Genomic DNA, 24,130 nt, shown 5'->3' with positions numbered 1-24,130 from the left:
GCTGAGAAACTAAAGTAAGCCACAGGTTGAAATAAATCATAATTACCACGATTTACATTTTAGGGCGAGTAACTTGGTTAGAGTTACTGTGTTTGGTGGTAGTAGAAGGAAGCAAGAACACATTAAGGAAGGGATCTATAAAGTATCTGAAAAGCAGTTAAAAGAAAGAAATTTGGGGATTAATTTTAGGAGATAAATGTCAAAATATAATGGGTTGAAAGAACCATTTACCTGTAACAAGTGATATATAACATCTTCTCTTTTCTGTGCTTCAGATATATATCTGCCATTTTTTCTTTGGTCTCTATGAAATAAGGCTGCTCAGATGTAACATTCTGAAGCATGCTTAAAGCCCGTTCCACATCTCCCTGGGCCAGAGCTAGGTCTGCGTTAGCAATAGTGACACGCAACTCTTCAGATGTCCCGGAAAATTCATGGATGGCATCTTGTAAAACTTTGGCCGCCTCATGCTGTAAAGGTGAAATTAAAGTAACATTCAAAATTTCAACAAATTACACTACAAACTAAGGTTTTCTACTAATACAGAATGAACAATAAATGCTAGTACAGTTATGATATTTGTGAAATAATGATAGATTTTTTTGAAAAGTACAAAAATTTAAAACCAAACTCAGAGACCAAATTAAGATGACATTACAAATATTTGTTAGCTGAAAAGTGTTCTCATAACTAGGACAACAGCAGTTGCTACCTAAGACTTGTTGCTACTATAATTTAATAAACATTTACTTTGCACCCAGCATTGTAAATATTAACCCATTTAATTCTCACAAAAATCCTCTAAGGTAGTTACTATAATTACCCCCCACTTTGCAGCAAGTAAAATGAGATTCAGACAGTTAAGTTAACAAATGACAGAACCAGCCTGACTCCAAAGCCTAAATTCTTAGCTATGTTCATTACTGCATCTTGGATGGGATCCAGTCCACAGTCACCCTCTGTACCCGATGGCTCTACATTACCTAGCAGATTACGTTATTCCCTACACTAGTATGTCATTTTTGTTATACCCCAGGTGAATATATTTCCTAATTTCCAAATCTGTACCTCAATGAATCTAAAATGTCATTGATTTTAATTCATCTCAGCTTTAGAGATTTTAAAACATTCTGATTTAAGAAATGTTAAAATGTGAAAAAAACAGTGCATTTCAGAATCAACTATCTATAGTAGAATTGGTTCTTCTTATTAAGTGCATTTTACATTAATTTATTAGTGAACTGGAAATTCTTTGAGATTCGGCAAGTATCTGGACACAGTCTTCTTAATTTCCACTAAAATATGAAATAATGAAATAACTGATTAGCAACAGCTGCAACTTAAAAACCAAATATAAATGATGTTAAGTTCCTCATTTTCTACAAGGTTCTATTTCTTTTCTCAGAATTACATTTTTGTTTGCCTTCTTTCTACCTATCTATCCATCTACCTATATATATTATTCTTTAAGTATTTGATTTTATGATCTATCTATCTGTATTTTTTAAAGTATTTGATTTTATGATTGTCCTGTTAGTTTAACAAAGCTGTATTATTTCAGTGGTTCTTTTATTTTCTCAGCTATTAGAATTTCAGATTGGTACTTTAATTTTATTCCAGGAGTACATCTGTGTGTGTGTGTGTGTGTGTGTGTGTGTGTGTGTGTGTGTGTTTCTGTGTATATGTGTGTGAGCCCTTTTAGGAATTCACAGAATTATAACTATATTATATTATTACATTTCATGATAGCCAAAGTAATCATACATATTATTATACACATTATATTAATACATACTACAGTACATCATATTACATTATATTATTACTCATATTACACATACAGTGTATATCTAGTATTACATCTCATGGTAGCCAATGTAAGTACACTGATACATAAAGTCATCCCAGTACAAACTATGTCTAAATTCAGGGGCTACAGAAAGTAACATGATCTGGTGCTAAGTGATGAGAAATAAATTTTCTAAACTTTACCACTTGGTCAAGCGAATAATTTTAGCTTTTTCATTTCCTATGACTCTATATACTTGAATAACAAAGTTCAGATCTGAGCCACTGAATTACACTTGACCTACCTGTTCTCCATTTAAGCGGTGAACCTCTACCAACTCAAGAAAGACTGATAAACGATGGCTTGCATCGACTTCAGTTTTTCTGTATTTTGACTTTGAGGAAGTTCCAGTTCTCCTCATTCCTGGTAAACTCATTGCTATATGCAGGGTTTTAATTGCTTCTGCTATTTCTCCCATTTTCTTTTGTGACTGAGCTTTTATCAAATGATATAAAGGATATTCTCTCACCTGAAAAAATAATATTCAGAAATACTTCCTTGGAGTGTTTACAACATCAATACATAGTTTACAATCCATCAAATGTTATAATAATAGGATCTTTGAGGACAGTCTACCCTGTGATTGTATGCATGAGGTCTATTTCTGTCCTCTTACTCATGTTCTGCTCATTTATTATATTAAATCAGAATTCAGGTAACCTGACACTACCTAGTGTTCCGTTGGTTAACAAACAAGTTAAGTACTTCTACTATGAGAGGAAAGAAATTGCACACAAAGTTTATAAGGCTAGCAAATATATTCTAAGAAATTATTTTAGTTTTCAGGAAATAAATTCCTTTACCTCAGACTTCTCGTACTGAGATAAAGTTATCAGATTTCTACACAGTTTCTTGTCTTTTCTTTATTTTCTAATTTTAAGATTAAAAATTTCAGGGCTGGGCTTCCCTGGTGGCGCAGTGATTGGGAGTCCGCCTGCCGATGCAGGGGACGCGGGTTCGTGCCCCGGTCCGGGAGGATCCCACGTGCCGCGGAGCGGCTGGGCCCGTGGGCCATGGCCGCTGGGCCTGCGCGTCCGGAGCCTGTGCTCCGCAGCGGGAGAGGCCGCGGCAGGGAGAGGCCCGCGTACCGCAAAAAAAAAAAAAAAAAAAATTCCAGGGCTTCCCTGGTGGCACAGTGGTTAAGAATCCACCTGTCGATGCAGGGGACACGAGTTTGAGCCCTGGTCCGGGAAGCCCACATGCCGCAGAGCAACTAAGCCCGTGTGCCACAACTACTGAGCCTGCGGTCTAGAGCCCACGAGCCACAACTACTGAAGGCCGTGCTCTGCAACAAGAGAAGCCACCGCACCGCAACGAAGAGTAGCCCCCTTGCTGCAACTAGAGAAAGCCCGCGCGCAGCAACAAAGACCCAACGCAGCCAGGAGTAAATAAATTAAATAAATAAACAAACAAATAAATAAATAATTTAAGATTAAAAATTTCAGGACACATTAATCAAACATTGGTTTTACCCTTTGATACTACTCTGAAACACGTAGTAACGAATCTCCTGTCTTTATTTTGGGTATCAACAGCATATACAGAAAAAATAAAGAGAATGACAAAAGATGAGGAAGGAGTCAAAGGGAAGAAGATGGTCCAGAATGAGATGATGTGGCTGCCATCTAACCTCCAGTCCTCCTAATGCTGGGTTCTGAGCCGTAGCTGGGCATTGTGTTTACCTGTGGGCCTTGTGTAAACCATCATGCTTACGCTCTTCTCTCAGAGATTCTGATTCACTGGGTAGGGCACTGGCACTGGGGTCACAATGCACCACCAGTCTTGAGAACTACTGTCCTAAGAAGCAGGCATTATCTTCTGCAAACCTTGCCTGGAACTTGAATTCTCCAGTGTACTAAAGTGTTCTCACATCGAAGGGCTCAAGACACTGCCAACCAAAGCAAAAGTCTGAGGAGCTCCTTCTTAATTCCAGGTTGCTCAGGAAGCCCCTGAACCTAGGACTTTCCGTAATGCTCAGGGATATGAGATGTTCACACAGAATACCTTGGATAGAAATCTAGTGTGTTTATATCCTCAAACCACATACCAACTTTCAAAATGACTAGCTGTTCTCTGATGATGTATCTAAAAAGAAGTTATTAAACACCAAGGTCCAAGAAAGAAACAGGCAATAAAATAAAATCCTTATACATAAAAATATTTGGCACAATGCTCTACAGTGTACAATTATCTCTACATATTCATATTGCATTTAATGTTCACTATAATTGTAGGGTATTATTATATAAGTGTTCTAGAAAAGAAAACTGAGGTTCAGAGAGAGACAGGTGGAAAAACCAGACACTATCTCCAGGTCTTTTGTTGCCAAGTCCATATAGTTGTTTAACTACACCACAGTTGCCTCCATTTTTTTCTCCTACTGCTAATGAGTTCAAAATATTTTCCATTATCGGCTTCCCTGGTGGCATAGTGGTTGAGAGTCTGCCTGCCGATTCAGGGGACACGGGTGCGTGCCCCGGTCTGGGAGGATCCCACATGCCGTGGAGCAGCTGGGCCCGTGAGCCATGGCCGCTAAGCCTGCGCGTCCGGAGCCTGTGCTCCACAAAGGGAGAGGCCACAACAGTGAGAGGCCCGCGTACCGCAAAAAAAAAAAAAAAAATTCCATTAATAATGCATTTATTAGCAAAATATTACAGGCTAAGAAACAAAATAGTTGAATATGTAAACATTTGCTAAAGGTTCAAGGAGGGCGATATGTCTTATCCACTTGAGTCTGGAACACTTACCTTAAAATTATAGCTCAGACAAAGTTCAAGAGACTGAGAACACAATTTGAATTTTTCCTGAGACAAATAAACCTGAGCCATCAGGAGATGAGCATCTGCATAGGAAGGACTGTGTTCTAGGCAATGCTGCAGATTATTATAAGCTGCTTCAATATCACCTAATGAGGAAACAAAGCACTATTATAATACAAAATGATCAAGAGGAAACCTGAGAGAACAGGGAGAAAAGTATTTAGTCTATGGATAGTTCTGGTGTTTGAACTTAAAAGTTCTCTGTTCGTAAGGCCTTAGCTTAACCTCTACCTGCACTAGTCAGTTTCTTTTTAATATGCATGAAAGAATATATCTAAAGCCAGGCCATCCCTTGGTCATAAGGAGCAAATAAGGAAAAGTATGTGAAAAAATCTGAAGCCCTTTAAATGTACCTGTATTCTCCTTGTCAAAAGAATATTTCTAATTTACAATTTCATTAAAATAAGTTATGTAAGACATAGAAATTTAAACAGAATGTTATAGGGCCACATCTAGGCTAGAAATTTTACTACTGTACAAAAAATAACCAAAAAAGGCATAAGGTTATATTCCAGGGGGTTAGAAATGTGAGTTACAGATTTAAAATGCCTTTAAATACTAACTGAAATATCAAATGTTTTGGAACCACAGGTATTGTACATCTGGAAGACTTTTTCTTTTATTGTAGTTGGTTTGCAATACTGTGTTAGTTTCAGGTATATAGCATAATGATTCAGCATTTTTGCAGATTATATTCCATTATAGGTTAGTAAGTACATCTGGGAATCTTAAAATAGAAGGATATGATCAAGATGAAAGTGAACAGAATATTGGAATCTACCTTGGGCTGACAGATAAGGTAGAAGAGGCTCTTCAGAGAAACAACAGCACAGACTCTAGGTGCTAGAAGTTTCGTGATGTCACCCACACTGATTTGCATTTAGCCGTCTCATAAACTGGCCTTAAGTAGGTGTAGCTAGGCCAGCTCCCCATGTAACTCTGCTAAGGTATCCGTTCAATTACTCTCTGTAACCTTACCTAACACCTTCACAGACAAAGTAAGGCTAACAGTCAGGCCTTCAGTTCCCAAACGCTCAACTTTCTTCTAACAGAAATCCATTTAAACAGAAAACGCTTTCTTAGAGACAGAGGATTAATGAACAATAATTTAGCTGGGGTAGCACAATAACTTATTAAATACAGTGTCTAAATGTGTCAGTTAACCATCAAGCATAATAAACATTAGATTCTTTTTCACTGTGATACAATCCAACACTCAGAACTGTGCAGACAAAAAAAGAAGGGAAGATTAAGCATAATAAATTTGCATGCAAATTGCCACCCCCATATTCTTTTAGGAAGGAGAAGGATTAAGGAGATAACTTGAAAAAAGAGGTTATTACTAAGTGGAGAGAGTACACAGAAAAGAATTAGGGTTTGCAAATAAGAGACTGGAAAAAACAATGAGGACTGTATGAATAACTGAAATCATAATCTTTTTTGTTTCTTCTAAAGATAAGGAGGAAGAATATGTCCGGTTAGCTTCAGGAGGCCACTAAGTATTTCAATGGAGAAACGGGTCATCACTGTTGGGAAAAAACGGGCCATAAAAACAAAGATCACATCAATATCACATTCTTATCTAAGAGCGGCCCAATTTCTCTTGAGAGAAAAATGGAAGAAATTTCTGTCCTGCAGTTCTGCCTTTGTCAGGTCCTACGTAATAAAGAATTTGGCTGGTCTTTATCCCAGGGAGATAGGGAGACAGGGAGACAGTTCCCAGGACACAGTCTCTAAATCTTGGAATTTCCCAAGCAATAGGAGAATCTTTGTTATTCATGGTGGGCCCTGAGAGCTTATGCTAATGATGTGACTCAGGATGGTAGCTGGCCATGCCAGAAAGACCAACCCTGTGAATAGAAGGGTAGGGCTTTGAGCCACCTATAATCAGCCTAACCTAGGGAGAGGGGAGCTGGAGACTGACTTCAATCACATGGCCAAAGATTCAGTCGATGTCTATGTAATAAAACCCTAATAAAACTCTGGATACCGAACCTTGGGTGAGTTCTCTTGGTTGCTAATGTTCCACAGGTGTCGTCATTGATTTGTCGGAAAGTTGATGTGTCCTGACTCCACAGGGAGAGGACAACGGAAGCTCCACATCTGGGACCCTCCCAGACCTCATCCTCTGCATCTCTTCCTTTTGCTGGTTTGGATGACTTTCAAATTTCAGTTTGCTATCATAACACTCTAATCCTAGATATAGTGCTTTCCTGAGTTCTATGAGTCTTTCTAGTGAATTATCGAACCTGAAGGGAATCATAAGAACCCTTAAATTAGTAGCAAGCTGGTCAGAAGTGCAGGAGGCCCTGGGAACCCCTGAACTTGTGGCTGCTATCTAAAATGAGGGCAGTATGATGGAGAATTGTGCCCTTAACCTGTGAAGTTTAGCCCAACTCCAGGTAGTTGGTGCCGGAAGTCACTGCAGTTGGCAATTTAGCAAGAATACTGCTATTCAGACACGTGCCACCACTGTTTCACATTATTTCAGACTGCTCTTTTTAAAAATGGGGTTAATATACAAGAGTTTCCTTCCTAAGACTTTGGCAATTAACTATTACTCTATTGAAACTGATTTGTATCAAAATTCAAAATAAATAATGAGTGTTTACAAATTAATCACAGAACTCAAAGTCCCAGTTTGATCACCTAGTAGGTGATACCGGTTCTAACTGGGAAGAAAGTAGAAATATGATGTGGCTCAACAGAACTCAATCAGAGAAGGTAATAGAGAGTCACTTCTTACAACTAGAGTATTTTAGAACTGAAACAAGCTTTTGTGATCATTTGGTTCTCTTTTTAAAACAGTTAAAGGGACTTCCCTTGCGGCACAGCGGTTAAGAATCTGCCTGCCAATGCAGGGGTCACGGGTTCGAGTCCTGGTGCGGGAAGATCCCACATGCCGTGGAGCAACCAAGCCCGTGCGCCACAACTACTGAAGCCCGCGCACCTAGAGCCCATGCTCCGCAACAAGAGAAGCCACCACAATGAGAAGCCCGCGCACCACAACGAAGAGTAGGCCCCGCTCGCTGCAACTAGAGAAAACCCGCGCACAGCAGCGAAGACCCAATGCAGCCAAAAATAAATAAATAAATAAATTTATTTTTAAAAAACCCCAAAAACAGTTAAAACAAAGCCAAAAAATTAGTAAGGTCAAACTCTTAACTCGTTCCATTATGTACAAGAAGTAACTGTTAACGATAATGAACACCTTGAAGTTGGTTTCTGTCCTATAGGACTTTACAAACTTAACTTACTTTGCATAGCATTCAGCCAGCAAAGATACATACCTAAGTACCATATGATGGTCTACTTTTATATATATTGTCATACATATGTTTGTGTCCTAAAAATCTAAGGTTGTAACTGAGGATATTTTTTTAAAGCTATGTATAACCAATCACAGAAACTAAATAGAAATTAATCAATGAATTTCTCACGGGCCTGAAACCCAGTGAACATCACATTTGGTCATGCCAATGAATCAACCATTATAATCTGTTCAAAGGAGAGATTAAAGACTATAAATTATACTGCCAGGACCTAGTACCACCTGATGGACATTTTTTAAGTGGTAGAACTGTATTTTCCCAGACATTCACTTGAACCACAGAAGTTTATAGTAATTTTTTAAAGAATTAAATAGTAAAGAAAGTTATGCAGTTTTATTTTGGATAAAAATTACTTACCTGTGCACACGTAAAAGGTACATTTTACGTGACTATTCTATGAAGACTATTCTATGTGACTATTTTATGTGACTATTCATACAAGGAGTTCTTTGTTTGTTTATACTAGTTCTTATCAACATCAGAATATAAAGGTTATTTTAAGATTTTAATGTATATCTTACCTGACAAATATTTCACTTTTGCTATTAGGAAGACAGCTTGCAGAAGACCGGGAACAGTTCTTACTATAGTCTCCAGGATTGAGGTACAACGTCTGAGAAGTGGAGAAAGAGGTTGCCCAGGACTTGCAGGCTAAACAAATCAGATCATTTTTTATAGGTTTATAATAGTATTTAGCTAAAAATAAACACATATTAATTATAATGTGAAGAGCAAAAATCACATATTTTTCTAAAATTTGTCTTATTCTATTTATTGCCCAATATTTTTACTATGACTGGACTAATACTAATTTATCTCCCTGGGATCTATGAACAGACTATATAAATGATGGCTTTTGCTCAGCAAAATAACTGTGAAATTATTATACAGTTACTAATTTGATAACATATGAAATGAGCATATCTGTTTAAACTCTGTCAAGAAAACATATCTGTTCAAAGGAACGATAACGAGAGGTAGAGTTTCTTGCTGGAATTGAGAGTCAAGGCAATGTGAGTTCTAACTCTAAACCTGCCTTGTGATTTACTCAGTTGAGTAACTTGCACCACCCCCTAAAATACTGTAAGGTCAGTTTCTAGAGAATTCAGATTTCATCATTCTAGCAAAAGTCCGAAGGTTGAACACTCACGTATACTACACTAAATGTCTCATACCTTCATATTCCCCACTTTTCCGCCTGGCATGTTGTAGGCCTTCAAATTTTTTTTCTCTTTTTATTAATAGTGAATACGATAACTAAAGCAGTACTAGACCACTTTTTTATTCTTTTAATGGCTGTCTATTCAACCCACCTTTATCCAGTGGTTATTCACTCACAATTTAGAAATGTGATATTAGAGTTTAAATATCAAATGTTCATTCTCCCTGCTTTGCCTTACTAATACTCCTTCCTTTATCTGAAGGGTGATCCTCCCATCCCCCCAATCTTACACTCCACATACACAGATTCTTAACTGGAGCACCGCCTCTTACTGACAGTCACTCCTATGAAGAGCCACTTTACTAACAAGAAAGTGTGGTATGTTCTCACTATGTTGAGGCATCAAAAAAATGTGTGCTCAAAAGGATTTTCAGAGTATAAAACTACTGATGCCTAGAATACTTCAACTTCTTGAAATTTCTATAGTGCTTATAATCTATATAATAATTCAGCATTCTTTGTCTTATACAGTTTTATAGTAGTTTCATATTTAGTTTTGCCTCTCTTATAGGGCTAAGGGTCTTATGTGTCTCAAAGATCAGACTTTTTTTTTGACATTTGATCCATTTTATTTATTTATTTTTTAACATCTTTATTGGAGTATAATTTCTTTACAGTGTTGTATTAGTTTCTGCTTTATAACAAAGTGAATCAGTTATACATCTCTTCCCTCTTGCGTCTCCCTCCCACCCTCCCTATCCCACCCCTCTAGGTGGTCACAAAGCACCGAGCTGATCTCCCTGTGCTATGTGGCTGCTTCCCACTAGCTATCTATTTTACGTTTGGTAGTGTATATATGTCCATGCCACTCTCTCACTTTGTCACAGCTTACCCTTCCCCCTCCCCATATCCTCAAGTCCATTCTCTAGTAGGTCCGTGTCTTTAATCCCGTCTTACCCCTAGGTTCTTTATGACCTTTTTTTTTTTTCTTAGATTCCATATATATATGTGTTAGCATACGGTATTTGTTTTTCTCTTTCTGACTTACTTCACTCTGTATGACAGACTCACACAGTAATGGGTACAGAGTATATTCTTAAAACATTTATTTCTTCAGTGTAACTGAAAATAATGAAAGCATAGGTAAAAGGGTGAAGTTCTGATAATGTTCTCTGCCAATTGCTAAGAATTACTCATTGTTTTTTTACTGTAATTTCACAGTGAATCATAGAAAAAAAACAGGACTTATATGGACAATCTCTAAGATAATATGTTTGATTTTAGAAAGTATATATATAAAAGGGCCAAAGTAGAAACGGAGCTGGAGAGTCAAGTCTGCCTTTCTGATATTTCCCCAGGAAAACAGCATTTTAAATGCTAATTAGATTCTTATCATGCTGATGAAGGTTATATTATGGAAAAATAGGATGTCTGTGGACTAGGGACCCAACTACCATTTAACACGTTATTTCTTGCTCCTTGTACAGTTTACTCTCGGCAGAGCTGCCAGAAGACTCCTTTTAAAATGCTGAACTGGATCATGCTGGAAGCCTTCTGGTGGCTCCCCTCTGTACTCAGAACTGAAGCCAGAGAAGTTACCACACTGGTCTCTGTGCTGAGACCTCACGGTGACTACTCCCCAACTCCTCACACTGTCCTGGGCACACTCATCTCTGTGTCCCTTTGGGCCACCTGCACAACGGCTCCCTTTGCCTGAAACACTCTATACCATATTCCCACAACCTTCAAGTTTTTGTTCAAATTTTCCCATCTTAATGAGGCCTACCCAGAACACCTTACCTAAAATTACTACCCATTCTGCCCTGTTCTGTTATTTTCTTCTGTGATATTGTAACACACTACATGATTGACTTAATTATATTATGTCTCCTCCTGCTAGTACTCATGTTTCAAGAAGGCAAGGGTTGTAGTTTGTTTTTACAAGCTATTTCCCCAGCTCTGAGCAACACACTGGTGCAAGCATTTGTTGAATGAAATCTAAGTACTGCATGGGTACTGAAAAATGCTTTCCAACTCCTTAGCAACTGAAAACAGATCATGACTGAGACTGAGATCAATCCCAGGTGTGATTCCAGACGGATTAGTTGAAAAAAAATAGGTCATCAAAGTCTGGAAAAGGACATGATGGTCAATGAAAGGCAGCCTGAGTTCCCTAAGGGAAGGTCATGAACAGTTACTGAAGTTCATTTACAGTTACTGAAGCTGTAAATCAGAGAGAATGCTAAAAACTATGCTTTTAGGAATGAAATATTTGCTAGTGCCCGTCACGATATCCCTGTGTTGAGTTGTGAGTTGAGTATAATAAAGTCAAGTCATCTGCTTACTGTCTGTAGTAAGAGTGTTGACTAATGGATCCACATTAACTGGGAATGAACTCCCTGGCAACACAACAGAGGGCTCCACTCTTTGTTCTACTCAGAGCTAGACAGGCAGATGACAATCAGGATCCAAAAGGACAAGGTAATCTGGAATTATGGGATAAATCTGGAGAGAGAAAATTTCACAGGGATAAATGTAGAGTCCTACACTTGGGTCCAAAGTTATAGTGAATAACCAATCTAAGGACTTCAGTTAACAGTTAATTCAATAGGGGTCGATAATGTAACGTGATTCACAAAAAGGAAGCTAGATGGACATCCAGAATTAGGGAGCAGAGAATCTCTTCTAAGTCTTGCAGTCCAAATCCATATTTGGAAGAGTGAGCTTAATGAGGCACTGATCAAATGAAAAACATCCTCAGGCTTACAACCAGCGTGCTCAAACTATGTCATGAAAAAAGAAATGGCTGGAAACCTGGAATTGTTTAGAGGAACACGAAAACTAATTTCCAAAATCTGAAGGTGTGTTTTATGAATGAGGAATGGTCCTTGCCTAGACTAAGTAGCTAGACTTGCTCCATGTCACTCCAGAGCAGAAGGACCGATAAACGGGTGAATTTTGTAATATAAAGTGAAGTCTGACTTAACATAGGAAATACAGTCTAATAATCACAGTTATACAATACGAACTGCATCTCTGAGTGCATCCAGAGATGGGGTGGGCACTTAATGAGGATGTTGTGGAGTAGATTCAAATACAAGGTGGGTGTCTGAATTAAATGACTTCTAATACTTTGTTTAAATTTAAGATTTTAAGATTTTATGAATTACAAATGAATGTTTGTAAACCAACACATTTATTAGTTGATAGTAGTCATTACTGTAAATAGTTTCATTAAAAATTATTTCACCTAATATAGATACAAATGCTTCCATTTTAAGATGCCGATTATAGTCTAACATGTAGAACATCATTTATTAGCATCTTTTATAAAACACCATGTAAATGCATCCTTGAAAATAAGTCCCAGAATTACTTACCTGCAATGGACAGAAATTCAGATATTCTGTAATAATTTCTAGCAAGAAATCAGGATTTAACTTCTCAAAATACTGTATGCCAAGAGGTAAATCTTCTAAGTGTGAAAAATGAGTGTCTAGGACATCATTTAACAAATTAATAACTTCTTCTTGTCGTTTATTTTTCTTCATAGCGAGAACTGCATGTAAATAGGTTAATTCCTGGAAAATAGGTAGTTTCCATAAATTACTCCATGCAGTTATAAAGCCATTTATTTCTACTTAGATTTCAAAAGTATATGAAGTGCTGTTTATGTACAGCATTTGTTCAAACTTAAATATTAGCTTGGATGGATTTTTAGAATCTTAAGTCTAATTATGCACAGAGGTAAATTAATAAATGTAATTACATATTAAAATTAGTGTACAATAGTCCTCTAAAACCATTACTAAATATTAAGACATTAAAAATTTCATATTTTATAAATAGTAGCTAGGATCTACCATCTGATAAAATAAAATAAAATACTATACCGCCGATTTTCCAATAGACTGCTGAATTTCACTAAGGAATTCTAACTGCTGATCTGCCTCCTGTAGTTGCCCTTCTATTAATTGACATTGGATAAATCCTAAAAAAAAAGACAGAAATGGTAAAAATCCACATCATTTCACGCACGTACACTTCAAGCTAACACAAACAACATTAATTAAACAAGATTTTTTTTGCCATAATACATCTAAGTTTTAGATTTAAAAACAAAGACAGAAAGAAGAAAAAGAGTGAGAGAAAAGAAAATGGGTAGCTTTGTACCCACAGAAAATCAGTTACTACGGTATTCATAATTTATGTGAATTATCTCATAAAAATCTATTCTCTTAAGATAGTATTTAAGAAGTAAAAATTTTATTCTTAAAGGTACATGATATTTTTTTCTGTTGTAGACAGTGGAGAACAGTTTAATTTTAGAAAACCATAAAATATGTCTTTTCTTCTTTAATGGCAGGTATGAAAAGCAATCATTACTTGCATCTGTATGAGAATCACTCATAGATATGGTTGTCATACCAATTAGTGCAGAGACACTGGTTTCATCTAGTGTCATGGCAGTCTTATACCACTTCAATGCCTCTTTAACTTTCCCCTGTAAAATCATTTGGTATCCAAGTTCTGTAGCAAATTCTGATTGCTGAGGAGTTAAACTAAAAGCTCTCTCTAGTAATGTTTGGGTTTTTTGAAGAATCAGTTGACTACGTCCACACTAAGAAGAAAAAAAAATTTAAGTTAGATTAAAACACTTCTACTCGGAAGAATTCATTTTTTCTAAATGTACATATAAATAATTTTTATTTCACAGATTCAGAATGTAGGAAGAATATAAAATAATTTCATAAAGAAAAATAAAACTACTCCATTTACTATCTAGACAGTGCAGCAAGAGTTCATATCCTATCAGAACTTAAACAACCTTATGAGTAATGCTTTTAAAAAACAGCTATCTTGAAAAGTTTACTGCTTCTAATGATGCTGCACAAGCAAAATTTTCAGAGCTCTTTTTTCAAACTGTCTCATGATTGTCCTATAATCAGAAAAGAAAATCATTACTTTAAGGTTTTATATATATTTATGTGTGTGTATATATACGTGTGTGTATATCTAGAGTAATATAGAGAAACATATATATATATATTTTATTGAATATATATATTTTTATTGAATCAAAAGCTAGGACAAGGATCTGCTTTACCCCTAAAGACAAGTATACCACCAGTGAGAACCACACCTCAGAATCTTTTTGAAAAAAAGCCTTCAAAAATATTTCAAGAAATGGCAATGCTGTCAGAATAAGTATATACTTTTTGAACATAACAGGTTTGAAGAGTTGTTACTTACTAAATTGTTTGATTTGTTGTAAAGTAATAAAAACCACGTGTCTGGCAGTAGGTAAATAAAAAAGGTAAATACCCCCCCTTAACTCAAACTTCCATAATAATGGGGCGGCGGGGCAGGGACAGTTCCTCTGAATTTCACGTGATCTGACAATCTTTGGTTTTAAATAAGAGAATTCAGTTTATTCATGTCATTTAACAATTAATATCCTTGATTATTTTCTTTCAAATTTATTTTAATAATTATTTTATTTACTGTGTCTCCTTTCCTTATTTATATTTTTCTAGTTTAGTTAACTTTTTAATCCTCTCATTTCTTGTAGTGATTTTAAAATTCTGCTGTATTTTTCCATTCCATTCCCAACTACCTTTTTACTGGGTGCTTGTAATAAAATCATTTCTTTATTATTATAAAAAAAATAAGATAGCAACCACTTCCCCCACCCAAATAGCCTATTACCCACTTTACAACGTTCAAAAAATAGTTTTAAAAACATAAAACAAAGAACAACCCTAGCCGTAAATCCTACGCTCTGATTCCATTTCCTTTGTCTGGAAGGCACTTCCCTATCCTTAAAGGATTCACGGGTACCACTTCTTCCATGATACCTCCATGATGGCTTCTGATAGCTGGAAACTGTATCTCTTCTGAACTACCTTAAGAATGTATCACATATTTATAGACACATCACATTTTCACTCTAGGTCATGTGCTTTTTGGTGCCTCAACATTTGTGACTAATTTTATATTTCCAGCTACAAATAACAGAGCTCTGTTGGCACTCTTACAGTTCTGCTGAAGGCTATTGTGATATTATAAAAAAGTTGAGCATTCTGTGGTTCCATGGCATCTAGTGCATTTCCTAAGTTTTCCAGCTTGGTGGCAGCCTAAAACAAAAAGTATTCAGTATTATTTAAAAATAAACTAAGAATAAAAGAACATAATACATGACATGTACACTAATAAATATTATTATTAATATTTAAAAAGATCTTTGCTTTTATAAAGTCCCCTTCTTCCAATGAAATCTTATACGTTGCAAGAGGATAAAAGGCCCTTTTCTAAAAAGTTGAATAATTATAAATAAATAACTGCATTTTAAAATGTGTTTCCTTAATAATTGTTATTGAATGGAAACCTTTGGGTTTCCTAAGGGTCGGTAAAGATACCCATAATATTCAATTAACTATACATGCCAAGCTCCCTCTCCAATAATTAATTCATAACACACGAGATATGAATGATAACATATTTACAAACATTACTATAATATGAGATCAGTCCTTGGATTACCTATATATCCTGGTTTATATTTAAGATATTTTCTAGAACAGAAAAATCAGATACTTGACATAAATAATTTCAATGCCTGAAAAATTTACTGAAGAGTTGCTCCTCTAAGAGTCTTCTAGTATTTACTGAAGTATTTACTAGGTACTATCATATTATCCAATTTAACCAGACTAAATACCAGTCTAAATCTATCACTTGTTATAATACTATTTACTTCAGACTGGATTTTGGCATTCCATAATCTAGTATACAGTCAATGTGTTCACTAGCAGAGAAAACATGTGCCTTATAAGGTCCAATGGGATTTCATCCTAAGCCCATTTAACTTATGCAAACTCAATAAAATGGTAAAAGTACTGTGAATTATATTTTGTGTATGTTCTCTTCCATACCCAGCATCACTTGTTACATTAATCATATATATTACTGCACATGAGTTTTACATAGAAACAGCACGTGCTGTAGTTAATAATTTTAAAAGTTTTCATAGGTAATTTTAACTATATGATATTTTTGCTTTACTAGGTGATTTAACAAACCCACCTCTTTGTTAAGGTATATTTCTAGGAATCAACTAAAAACTACCATGTCATACATTCTAAAACAGCACTTCAAGGCACTTTTGTATGTGCATGTGTGTATGTAACTAAATACATATTTAGTATAGAAAACATAAATATAATAGTACAATACAACTTACCTTCTCTATATCCCCCTCCCTACACAAATAGTAAAGGGCCATCATTCTTAGTGCTTCCACATTTTGATTATCTTGCAGCATTAACCTGCAAAAAAAATTTCAGTTAATGTCATGTATTTTTATTTGATGCCTTGAAAACTTGGTTTGCTTATTATTCCACTGCTTAAATAAGTAATTTTAATTAGTAAAGTGACATCTCCTTTATGAAAATTATCAATCTCATTATTTAAACCCCAAAGAATCTCTGGATCTTAATTTTGATATGTTTACAAAAGATATGAATACATTCTACCATACTCAACAGTATATTAAAAGAATAATTCACCCTGACCACACAGATTTATTACAAGAATTCCAGGAATGTAAAGATGGGCTGAATATCAAAAACTCTATTAATGGAATTCACAACATTAAAATAGATCCAATGTGGTAAAAATAAATTAGAAAATGTTATTAAAAAATCCTTTTAATAATAGGAACAAAAACAAAACTTAGTAAGAAATATGTAAAAGCTACAGAAATTCCTATAAAACTTTATCAAGGGTATTCAGAAACGGAACTGAATAAATGGGGTAACACACTAGGTTTCTTATCATGCACAGTGTGCTATGTTGAATTATTAGCTCCAGCTTTTTCACTCTCCCTGATTACATGCTTTCTGCCATGTAACTGAGCAGTTCCCCCTACAAATGCTGGCTTGTGCCTCACTGCCCCCAACTATAAACGTGGACATTTTTCTTGGCCAATGGGATGTGGACAGGAATGGCCGTGTGCCACGCCTGTTTCAGAGGCATCGCATATTTCTGCTTGTCCTCTGCAACTCTGCTATCACCATAAGAAGGGCTTCCTCTAGGTAGCTGGTGTTCTTTGGCTGGAGCCCAGTAAAGAACACCCTTCGAGTGGACCAGAGTCCAAACTGCAATGAGGTGCCACGCCCTCCCAGCTGGATCTGAAACTTGAAGCAGAGTCCCAGACACACATCTGGACTGGGTCAGTGACCCTAGATGACCCACACCAAAGTACAAATTAGTGCACAGTATCACATGCCCTGAGACGTGTGGTTGTTTCCTGTAGATCAATAGCTACCTAATGATAATACTCATTTGGGGTTAAAAATATTCTCCCCAAATAATCTACAGACTTAATGCAATTCAACCCAATATCTTATAGTTTTTTGTTATTTTTAAACAAGTTATTCTGATAGTCAACTGCAAAAGAAGGGCCAAAAAAGCTATCAAAAAAGAAACATGATGGAGAACTTCCCCTAAAAGATGTAAAAATCCATTAGAAATATAGGAAAGAACAGATCCTGTCAAAAAGAAAAAAAGAACCAGTCAATATACAGAAAAAAAAAAATAGCTTTTAGCATAAAAAAGATGCTCAATGGCAACATGATCAAGGAAATGAAAATAAAAATAAGTTACCATTCTTATTCTACCAGATTGTTTAAAAAACAAATAAAAAACCCCACATTGACAATAGCCAGAATTGGTAAGGATGGGGGGTGGGCATGCAATAGACTACTAATGAGAATCTTAGTATAATTTCTTACAAGAACAATTTGGCAGCGTTTATCAAAATGTCAAATGTGTATACCTGAGGCAGAGGCTGCAATCTCTCCTCAAGTCCACCCTCCCCTTATTTGCTTGGGCTCAGGGCTAGCCAGCGCTTCCCAGCCATTTCCGCAGGTAGCCATGGCCAATGTGAAAGGAAGCAGTTTATGGCATTTCTGGGCCTGGGCTTTTGAGAAAAGTGGAATGACTCCTCTACACTCTTTCCCCTCTTACCAGCTGGACACCAATGTCATGAGGTTTTAGGAAATGGCAGAGTTGCAAGATGGAGAGCTTGGGTCCCTTGAAGACAGCGTGGAAGAAGGCTGCCTGATCAAATCTTACACCCACTCAAAACAGTTACATGTGACCAAAAAACAAGCTCACTGTGTTAAAACATACGTTTGGATCTACTTTTTATAGGAGCTTAGCTTACCGTAAAAAAATATAATTCCCTTTAAATTAGTAATCCCTCATTTGGGAAACCAACCTTCAGAAATACTCCTATATGTGTATAAAGGTGTGTGTGTGTGTGTGTGTGTGTGTGTGTGTGTGTGTGTGTGTGTGTGTGTGTGTGTGTGTGTGTGTGTGTGTGTGTTGACTGCAATATTTAGAACAGCAAAAAATTAGAAACATGCCTACCAATGGAGAAAGATAAACTATATGTTCACTTTATAGATGCTATTCATTGTTAATAAACATAAAAGGGTATCCGTGAAATACTAAGTTAAAGAAAAATCAAGTTTAAAAGCTATATAACAAGTCTATTTTTCATTTTTTAAATGCCCCCCAAGATATATGCATATATTTATACATTATGTGGATACCTCCCACTCCCACGCCCCCCCCCCCACAGTGCCTAGAGAGGAAATCTGGAAAAATATAAACATCAGAAAGTTACTTATACCCAAATTGTGGTCTCCAAATACCATTTCTCAGTAAAAGGAATTAGATTGCCCTGGACCATGGCTGATACCTGAACAGGGCAGTAAATACACAAAATAACCCTGGTATATCTTGTCATACCAAATAGTAAGGAAACTATCAAAGACTACTAGGGTCATGTCAAAAAAGACTCAAGAACTAACTTGAAGAAGCTACTAATGGCCAAAGATAACTCAATCTGAGCAATTATAATAACCAAAATGGTTAGAAACACTCAAGTTTAATCCATGTCATATAAACAAACAAACCCAAACCACTATCAATCATCAATGGAGAATGCTAGGGATGCTAGGGGCCTTTTTTGTTTCTGAAACCTGGAAATAAGGGAAAAGACTCAAGCATTTATCCAACTTTTCTTACATGAAACTATAACACTAGAAAACCAATCAGCAGGCTGGAAGTTTTTCTTTATAGGAGGATTCTAGCTAAGAAATGCAGAAAGAATGACATAACCATACTGTAATCCTAAACCAAGTACCCAGGTATTGAGCTCGAATTGCTGCTAATACCACAAAAAAGAGAGACAAGCCTAGATGATGTCTCTTTGATGGAAGAACACATCAGCACTTATGAATTAACTGCCAAACAAAGAAACAGTGAATGTGAATCTAACCAAGTCTCTAGATCCATCACCAGTTTATTAGAAATACTGAGGATACGCAATAAGCTACACAGTTATGGCATACAATCAATACAATTCATATCATTCAAAACCTGCAGGATAAAAATACTGGTTTCTTTAACTTATTTATTAGCAAGAACAAAAAGAGGAGGGTGTTGTTGGGGAGAAAGAGGAACAAAGCAGGAAGGGAAGAAGGGAGAGAGGGAACCCTCCAATGCCTTCACACTTAAGAAAACCCAAAATCTTTACCGTGACCAACAAGACCCTGTGCTCTGACGTCACCGCCTAGTCATCTTGCTCCTTCCCATCCTTAACCATATGACACGTACTCTTGCCTCAAGGTCTCTGCACTTGCATTTGCTTCTTACTGCAGTCTTCCCCAGGATGTCTGCAAGCTGGCTCCCTCTGTCAAATGCCATCTTCTCACAGGCCTTCCCTGCCAACCCATAAAATTGAAGCCCCTCCCCCTGGTCCCTAGTTCACTTTCCGGCTTTATTTTTTCTCCATTGCACTTATAACTTTTTAACATACTACATAATTTCTTACTTGTTCTGTTTATTATATAAGCTTCATGAGGTCAGGGATATTTGTCTTTCTGCATATAAGAGTGTTTTAGAATAGCTACCCAGATATTTATGTAAATCTATAAATTCAGCCCTTAAAAACAATGCAAAGTTAAGGTTTTCCTCAATTCTATATTGTTTGAAAAACTCAAATTAAAAAAACCTTATAAGAAAAAAATGCACATAGATTTTCGTTTTTCTCAAAATTACAACCAGATCCAAAGATATTTGTGACATCTTTTTTTATACTTAACCTCTGTGCTGTCTCAACCGTCTGGTCCCAATCCTGCAAGGCTAGTTGTAGTTTCATTTTCTTTACAAAAGCAGGAAGGAAACTTGGAAAGTTCATGATTATCTGGTTCACAGTCTCCAGAGCACCTGAATAATTCTGGCGCATCTCAAGGCACTGTGCCTAATGGGAGAAAAAAGAAAAAAGTGACATCAAAACTGTGATCATATATACTAAGGTTCTCACAGCAGTTACCCTGGAAGAGGTAGAATTCTAGTGTTTAACATTTTTTATATTTTTATTTTCTGACCTTTCTGTAAGAAATAGTTTTATAATCAGAAAAACAAAATAAGTTTTAATCAAACAAAATTTTAAAACATCACAGAATAAAAATATTTTACATTATAAGTGACTGTTTTAAAATCCACTTTTGGGGCTTCCCTGGTGGCGCAGTGGTTGGGAGTCCGCCTGCCGATGCAGGGGACGCGGGTTCATGCTGCGGTCGGGGGGGGATCCCACGTGCCGCGGAGCGGCTGGGCCCGTGGACCGTGGCCGCTTGGCCTGAGCTCCACGGCGGGAGAGGCCGCAGCAGTGAGGGGCCAGCGTGCCGCCAAAAAAAAGAAAAAAAAAAATTCACTTTTAAGTAACTGAGAAATATAACTACAGGATGAAAATTCTGAAATATTTTTAGAAACATCATAAGGAATGCTTCTATTTATAACAGAAAAATTACTTTTTAGAATAAAATATTTCCAGGATATTTGCAAGTAGCATTTAAAACTAATAGATATTGTATCTTTTTTTATTGATATTGTATCTTTTTTTTAAAATTACTTTCAGCCTAAAGAAGATAAGATTTTAAAGAATCAGCAAAATAAAGTACAAAACTACCTCAATATTTTCACTCCTATGAATTATCTTAAGGACATAAATGGATAAGACCAAAAAGAAGCATATTTATGGCAGAACTATTTATAATAGAAAAAATTAAAATAACCGGAAATGGCCACCTAGGATTAAATGATAGCATATTTACTTAATAAAATTTTAGGTGGCCATTAAAACTCATTATGTTAATTTGTAGATCGATATTTACTGACACGAAGAGATGTCATTTACAATGTAATAGTTTAGCTGGTTATCTCCAATGGTGATATTTATTTTTAATTCAGATATTACTGTATTCTAAAATTTTTCTACAATGTACATGTATTACTTTCATAGTCAGAAAATATAAATCTATAAATATAGTAAGTGCTTTAAGAACAGATGATGAGGCATATTTATCATATGTCAGATTTTTAAAAATGTGTTTCTGAATATCCTTTAGGAATGAATTTAGTCCTAGAATATCTCAGTTCAAAATGAACATCCAGCCTCAACAGATGTACAGTGAAACTGCAATATATTCCTGAAATCAGTTTGAGATTATGTTCCCATATAATTAAAGGAAAGTATGAGAACCATCCAAAGATGCCACTATGTCAAAATAAATTATTATTTAAATTTCTCAATAGTGGACAATAGCAAAAAAGATTAATGCAGATAATTTTTAAAAATATATATGCCTTTGCAATCTGCCTAAATAGCTAGTAACGTAAAGTAACAAAATCATGCAAATAGACCACATCTAATACTTCCTTAGACCATCACCTCCCATATAAATGCAACATACTATATTAAATGAAACTAAATTTGCTATATAATTGGTTCATATCATTCCTAGTTGGAATTCAACTAATGCAAGCCTCTTGCTGAATGAACTGAAAAATAAATACATAATTGGAATGGGTTATATCAGAAAAAGAATTTAAACCAGTCTAAAGTATTAGAGGAAAAAGGTAAATCCTTCCTAAGCTGCTTATATTGACACTTGAAATAGCCCTACCTTAGATTACCTACTAGCTTTTCTTTAAGGCATAGAGGGGAGCAGAAATAATCAAGAAAAACTTCTTTAAAAATTTGCTAAATTCCCATAACCTCTAGCAGTGCCATTAGGCAAAACCTGAGTCCAAGCAGCACGAATACTAGTTGTACTGGTGGCAAACATCTGAACAAGCTCACTAGCCAGGGTAATTGACAAGAGCAATATGGGGACACTGGCAATAGCCAAGACACCAATAATCCTCTCTTTCCTTTTTATCCCCCCACACCAGATTACTGCTAATTTAATAGACTGTTTTCCTAATATAAATTTAATTCTTTTTGCTGAAATAAAAAATGATCTTTTTTTAATTTAAGGCATTCAGATGGCATCCATGGAATTGAAGAAAAAGTCCAAATTAAACATGTCTACCCACCAATGATTTCTAATGACACTGCCACTTGGTCACCCCTCTCAATCTAAGTTAGATCATGTTATTTCTCTTTTCATTGGCTGCCCATCTATCTGGTTCAAAGCAAAAGCCAAAGGCTTTACAGAATCAGCCAGTCTCTCCTCATTCCCCCCCGCCACGCCCACCTGCCCTGACACTCACCTTCTCTCCCTCTAGCCTTCACTTTTCTCCCCTTCACTCATTCTGCTTTAGTCTTCAGGCCTCCTAGCAATGCCTTCAACATGCTTAATGTATACGAACTCTCTACTCCCCTCTTTGTAATGCATGCTCTCCCCAGGTGCCCACAGGGCTTTAACCCTCACCTCCTACATGTCTTTGCTCAAATGTCACTTTCTCTGACCATTTAAAACTGCAAGTTCATACCCCAGTTGTACTTCTCCTTCTTTCCTTGCTTTATTTTTCCATTATACTTACCACCTTCTAATATACCATACAATTCACTTACTTTTGTTGTCTGTCTCCACCAGTAGAACATAAGCTCCATAAAAGCAAGAGGTTTTATTTTGCTTAGGGTAACCCTAGTATGTAGAGTGATGCCTCACACATATTAGATACATCATAGATGTTTGGTGAGTAAATAATATAGGAACCACCACAACTGCCAACAGCAACAATAAAAACAATTAAAACGGATCCAGGATTCAGGAATTTGGCAGGGAGTACTTTTCTCTAGCTTCCGTTCATCGTCCCATACAAATGCAAGTCCCTCTTGCAGTTGAGAGTTGATAAAAGTAACATAAAACCTATCTTTTTGAGCTACTTGGTTTTGTTGGGTTTCATATATATTACAAATAAATTTTAAAACATCATTTTATTAATCTGACACCAACTCACCTTACCCAGCAGAGCAAAAATATCATTTCCATCTTGTAATCCCTCTTCAAAATACCTTAGTGCTTTTTTAGTGTAAGGTTCTTTTCCTCTTGTAATATCAAGCCATGCTCTCAAAACCTGTCCCTGTAAAATGAATAATTCTAATATTTTCATTTTTTTGGAAATGAAAGAAATAAATGCTGATGAAGAAGTTAAGCTAAGCATCATTCTTATTTGTAATTAGTAACAAAAATCAGTCTATCAAATAATGTTATGAAAAATAAGACTGCAATAAAATCACTTTTAAACCCTTGCTAGCCTACAGTCTTGGAACTATTATGAATTTCAGCCTTTAAGATTACTACTGTGGTTAATATTAAGAAGCTTGTAAAATATTCCCTTAGTACTAAATAACCAATATTCTTACATGGGGCTTTGCTAATAAATTACTAATAACTACTAAACATGTAATTCAATACATAAATAAGAATTTGTTACCTCTTTTTGGGGAAATAGACCAAATGAACTAAGATGGGAAAAAAGAAGTGCTTTGCTTCACATTTATTAAAAATTAAGATAATTTGGCAACTATCTCAATCTTTTTGACTAGTCCAGTGAGCTTCAAATGAAAGGATAAAACGGCCTCAGAAATTAAAAAATGAAGAAA

General features: G+C 36.0%; 1 protein-coding gene across 2 annotated transcripts in view; it reads right to left on the bottom strand.

The window, feature by feature from the left end:
• Window positions 1-24,130, bottom strand: part of TTC21B (tetratricopeptide repeat domain 21B) — an 87,319-nt gene that overhangs the window by 53,098 nt on the left and 10,091 nt on the right. For both annotated transcript variants that reach the window (XM_060016655.1, XM_060016656.1), the window contains exons 5-15: window positions 23,485-23,607; window positions 20,340-20,497; window positions 16,406-16,490; window positions 15,201-15,299; window positions 13,591-13,783; window positions 13,056-13,153; window positions 12,543-12,743; window positions 8,522-8,651; window positions 4,597-4,754; window positions 2,094-2,318; window positions 232-470 (exon numbers count right to left, since the gene is read on the bottom strand). In XM_060016655.1, coding sequence (XP_059872638.1) covers window positions 232-470; window positions 2,094-2,318; window positions 4,597-4,754; window positions 8,522-8,651; window positions 12,543-12,743; window positions 13,056-13,153; window positions 13,591-13,783; window positions 15,201-15,299; window positions 16,406-16,490; window positions 20,340-20,497; window positions 23,485-23,607 — 1,709 coding nt within the window. The remainder of the gene's footprint in view (window positions 1-231; window positions 471-2,093; window positions 2,319-4,596; window positions 4,755-8,521; window positions 8,652-12,542; window positions 12,744-13,055; window positions 13,154-13,590; window positions 13,784-15,200; window positions 15,300-16,405; window positions 16,491-20,339; window positions 20,498-23,484; window positions 23,608-24,130) is intronic.

The sequence above is a fragment of the Delphinus delphis genome, chromosome 7 (genome assembly GCF_949987515.2).
Source record: "Delphinus delphis chromosome 7, mDelDel1.2, whole genome shotgun sequence".
NCBI lineage: Eukaryota > Metazoa > Chordata > Mammalia > Artiodactyla > Delphinidae > Delphinus > Delphinus delphis.
This window is presented reverse-complemented; position numbering and strand designations above follow the sequence as displayed.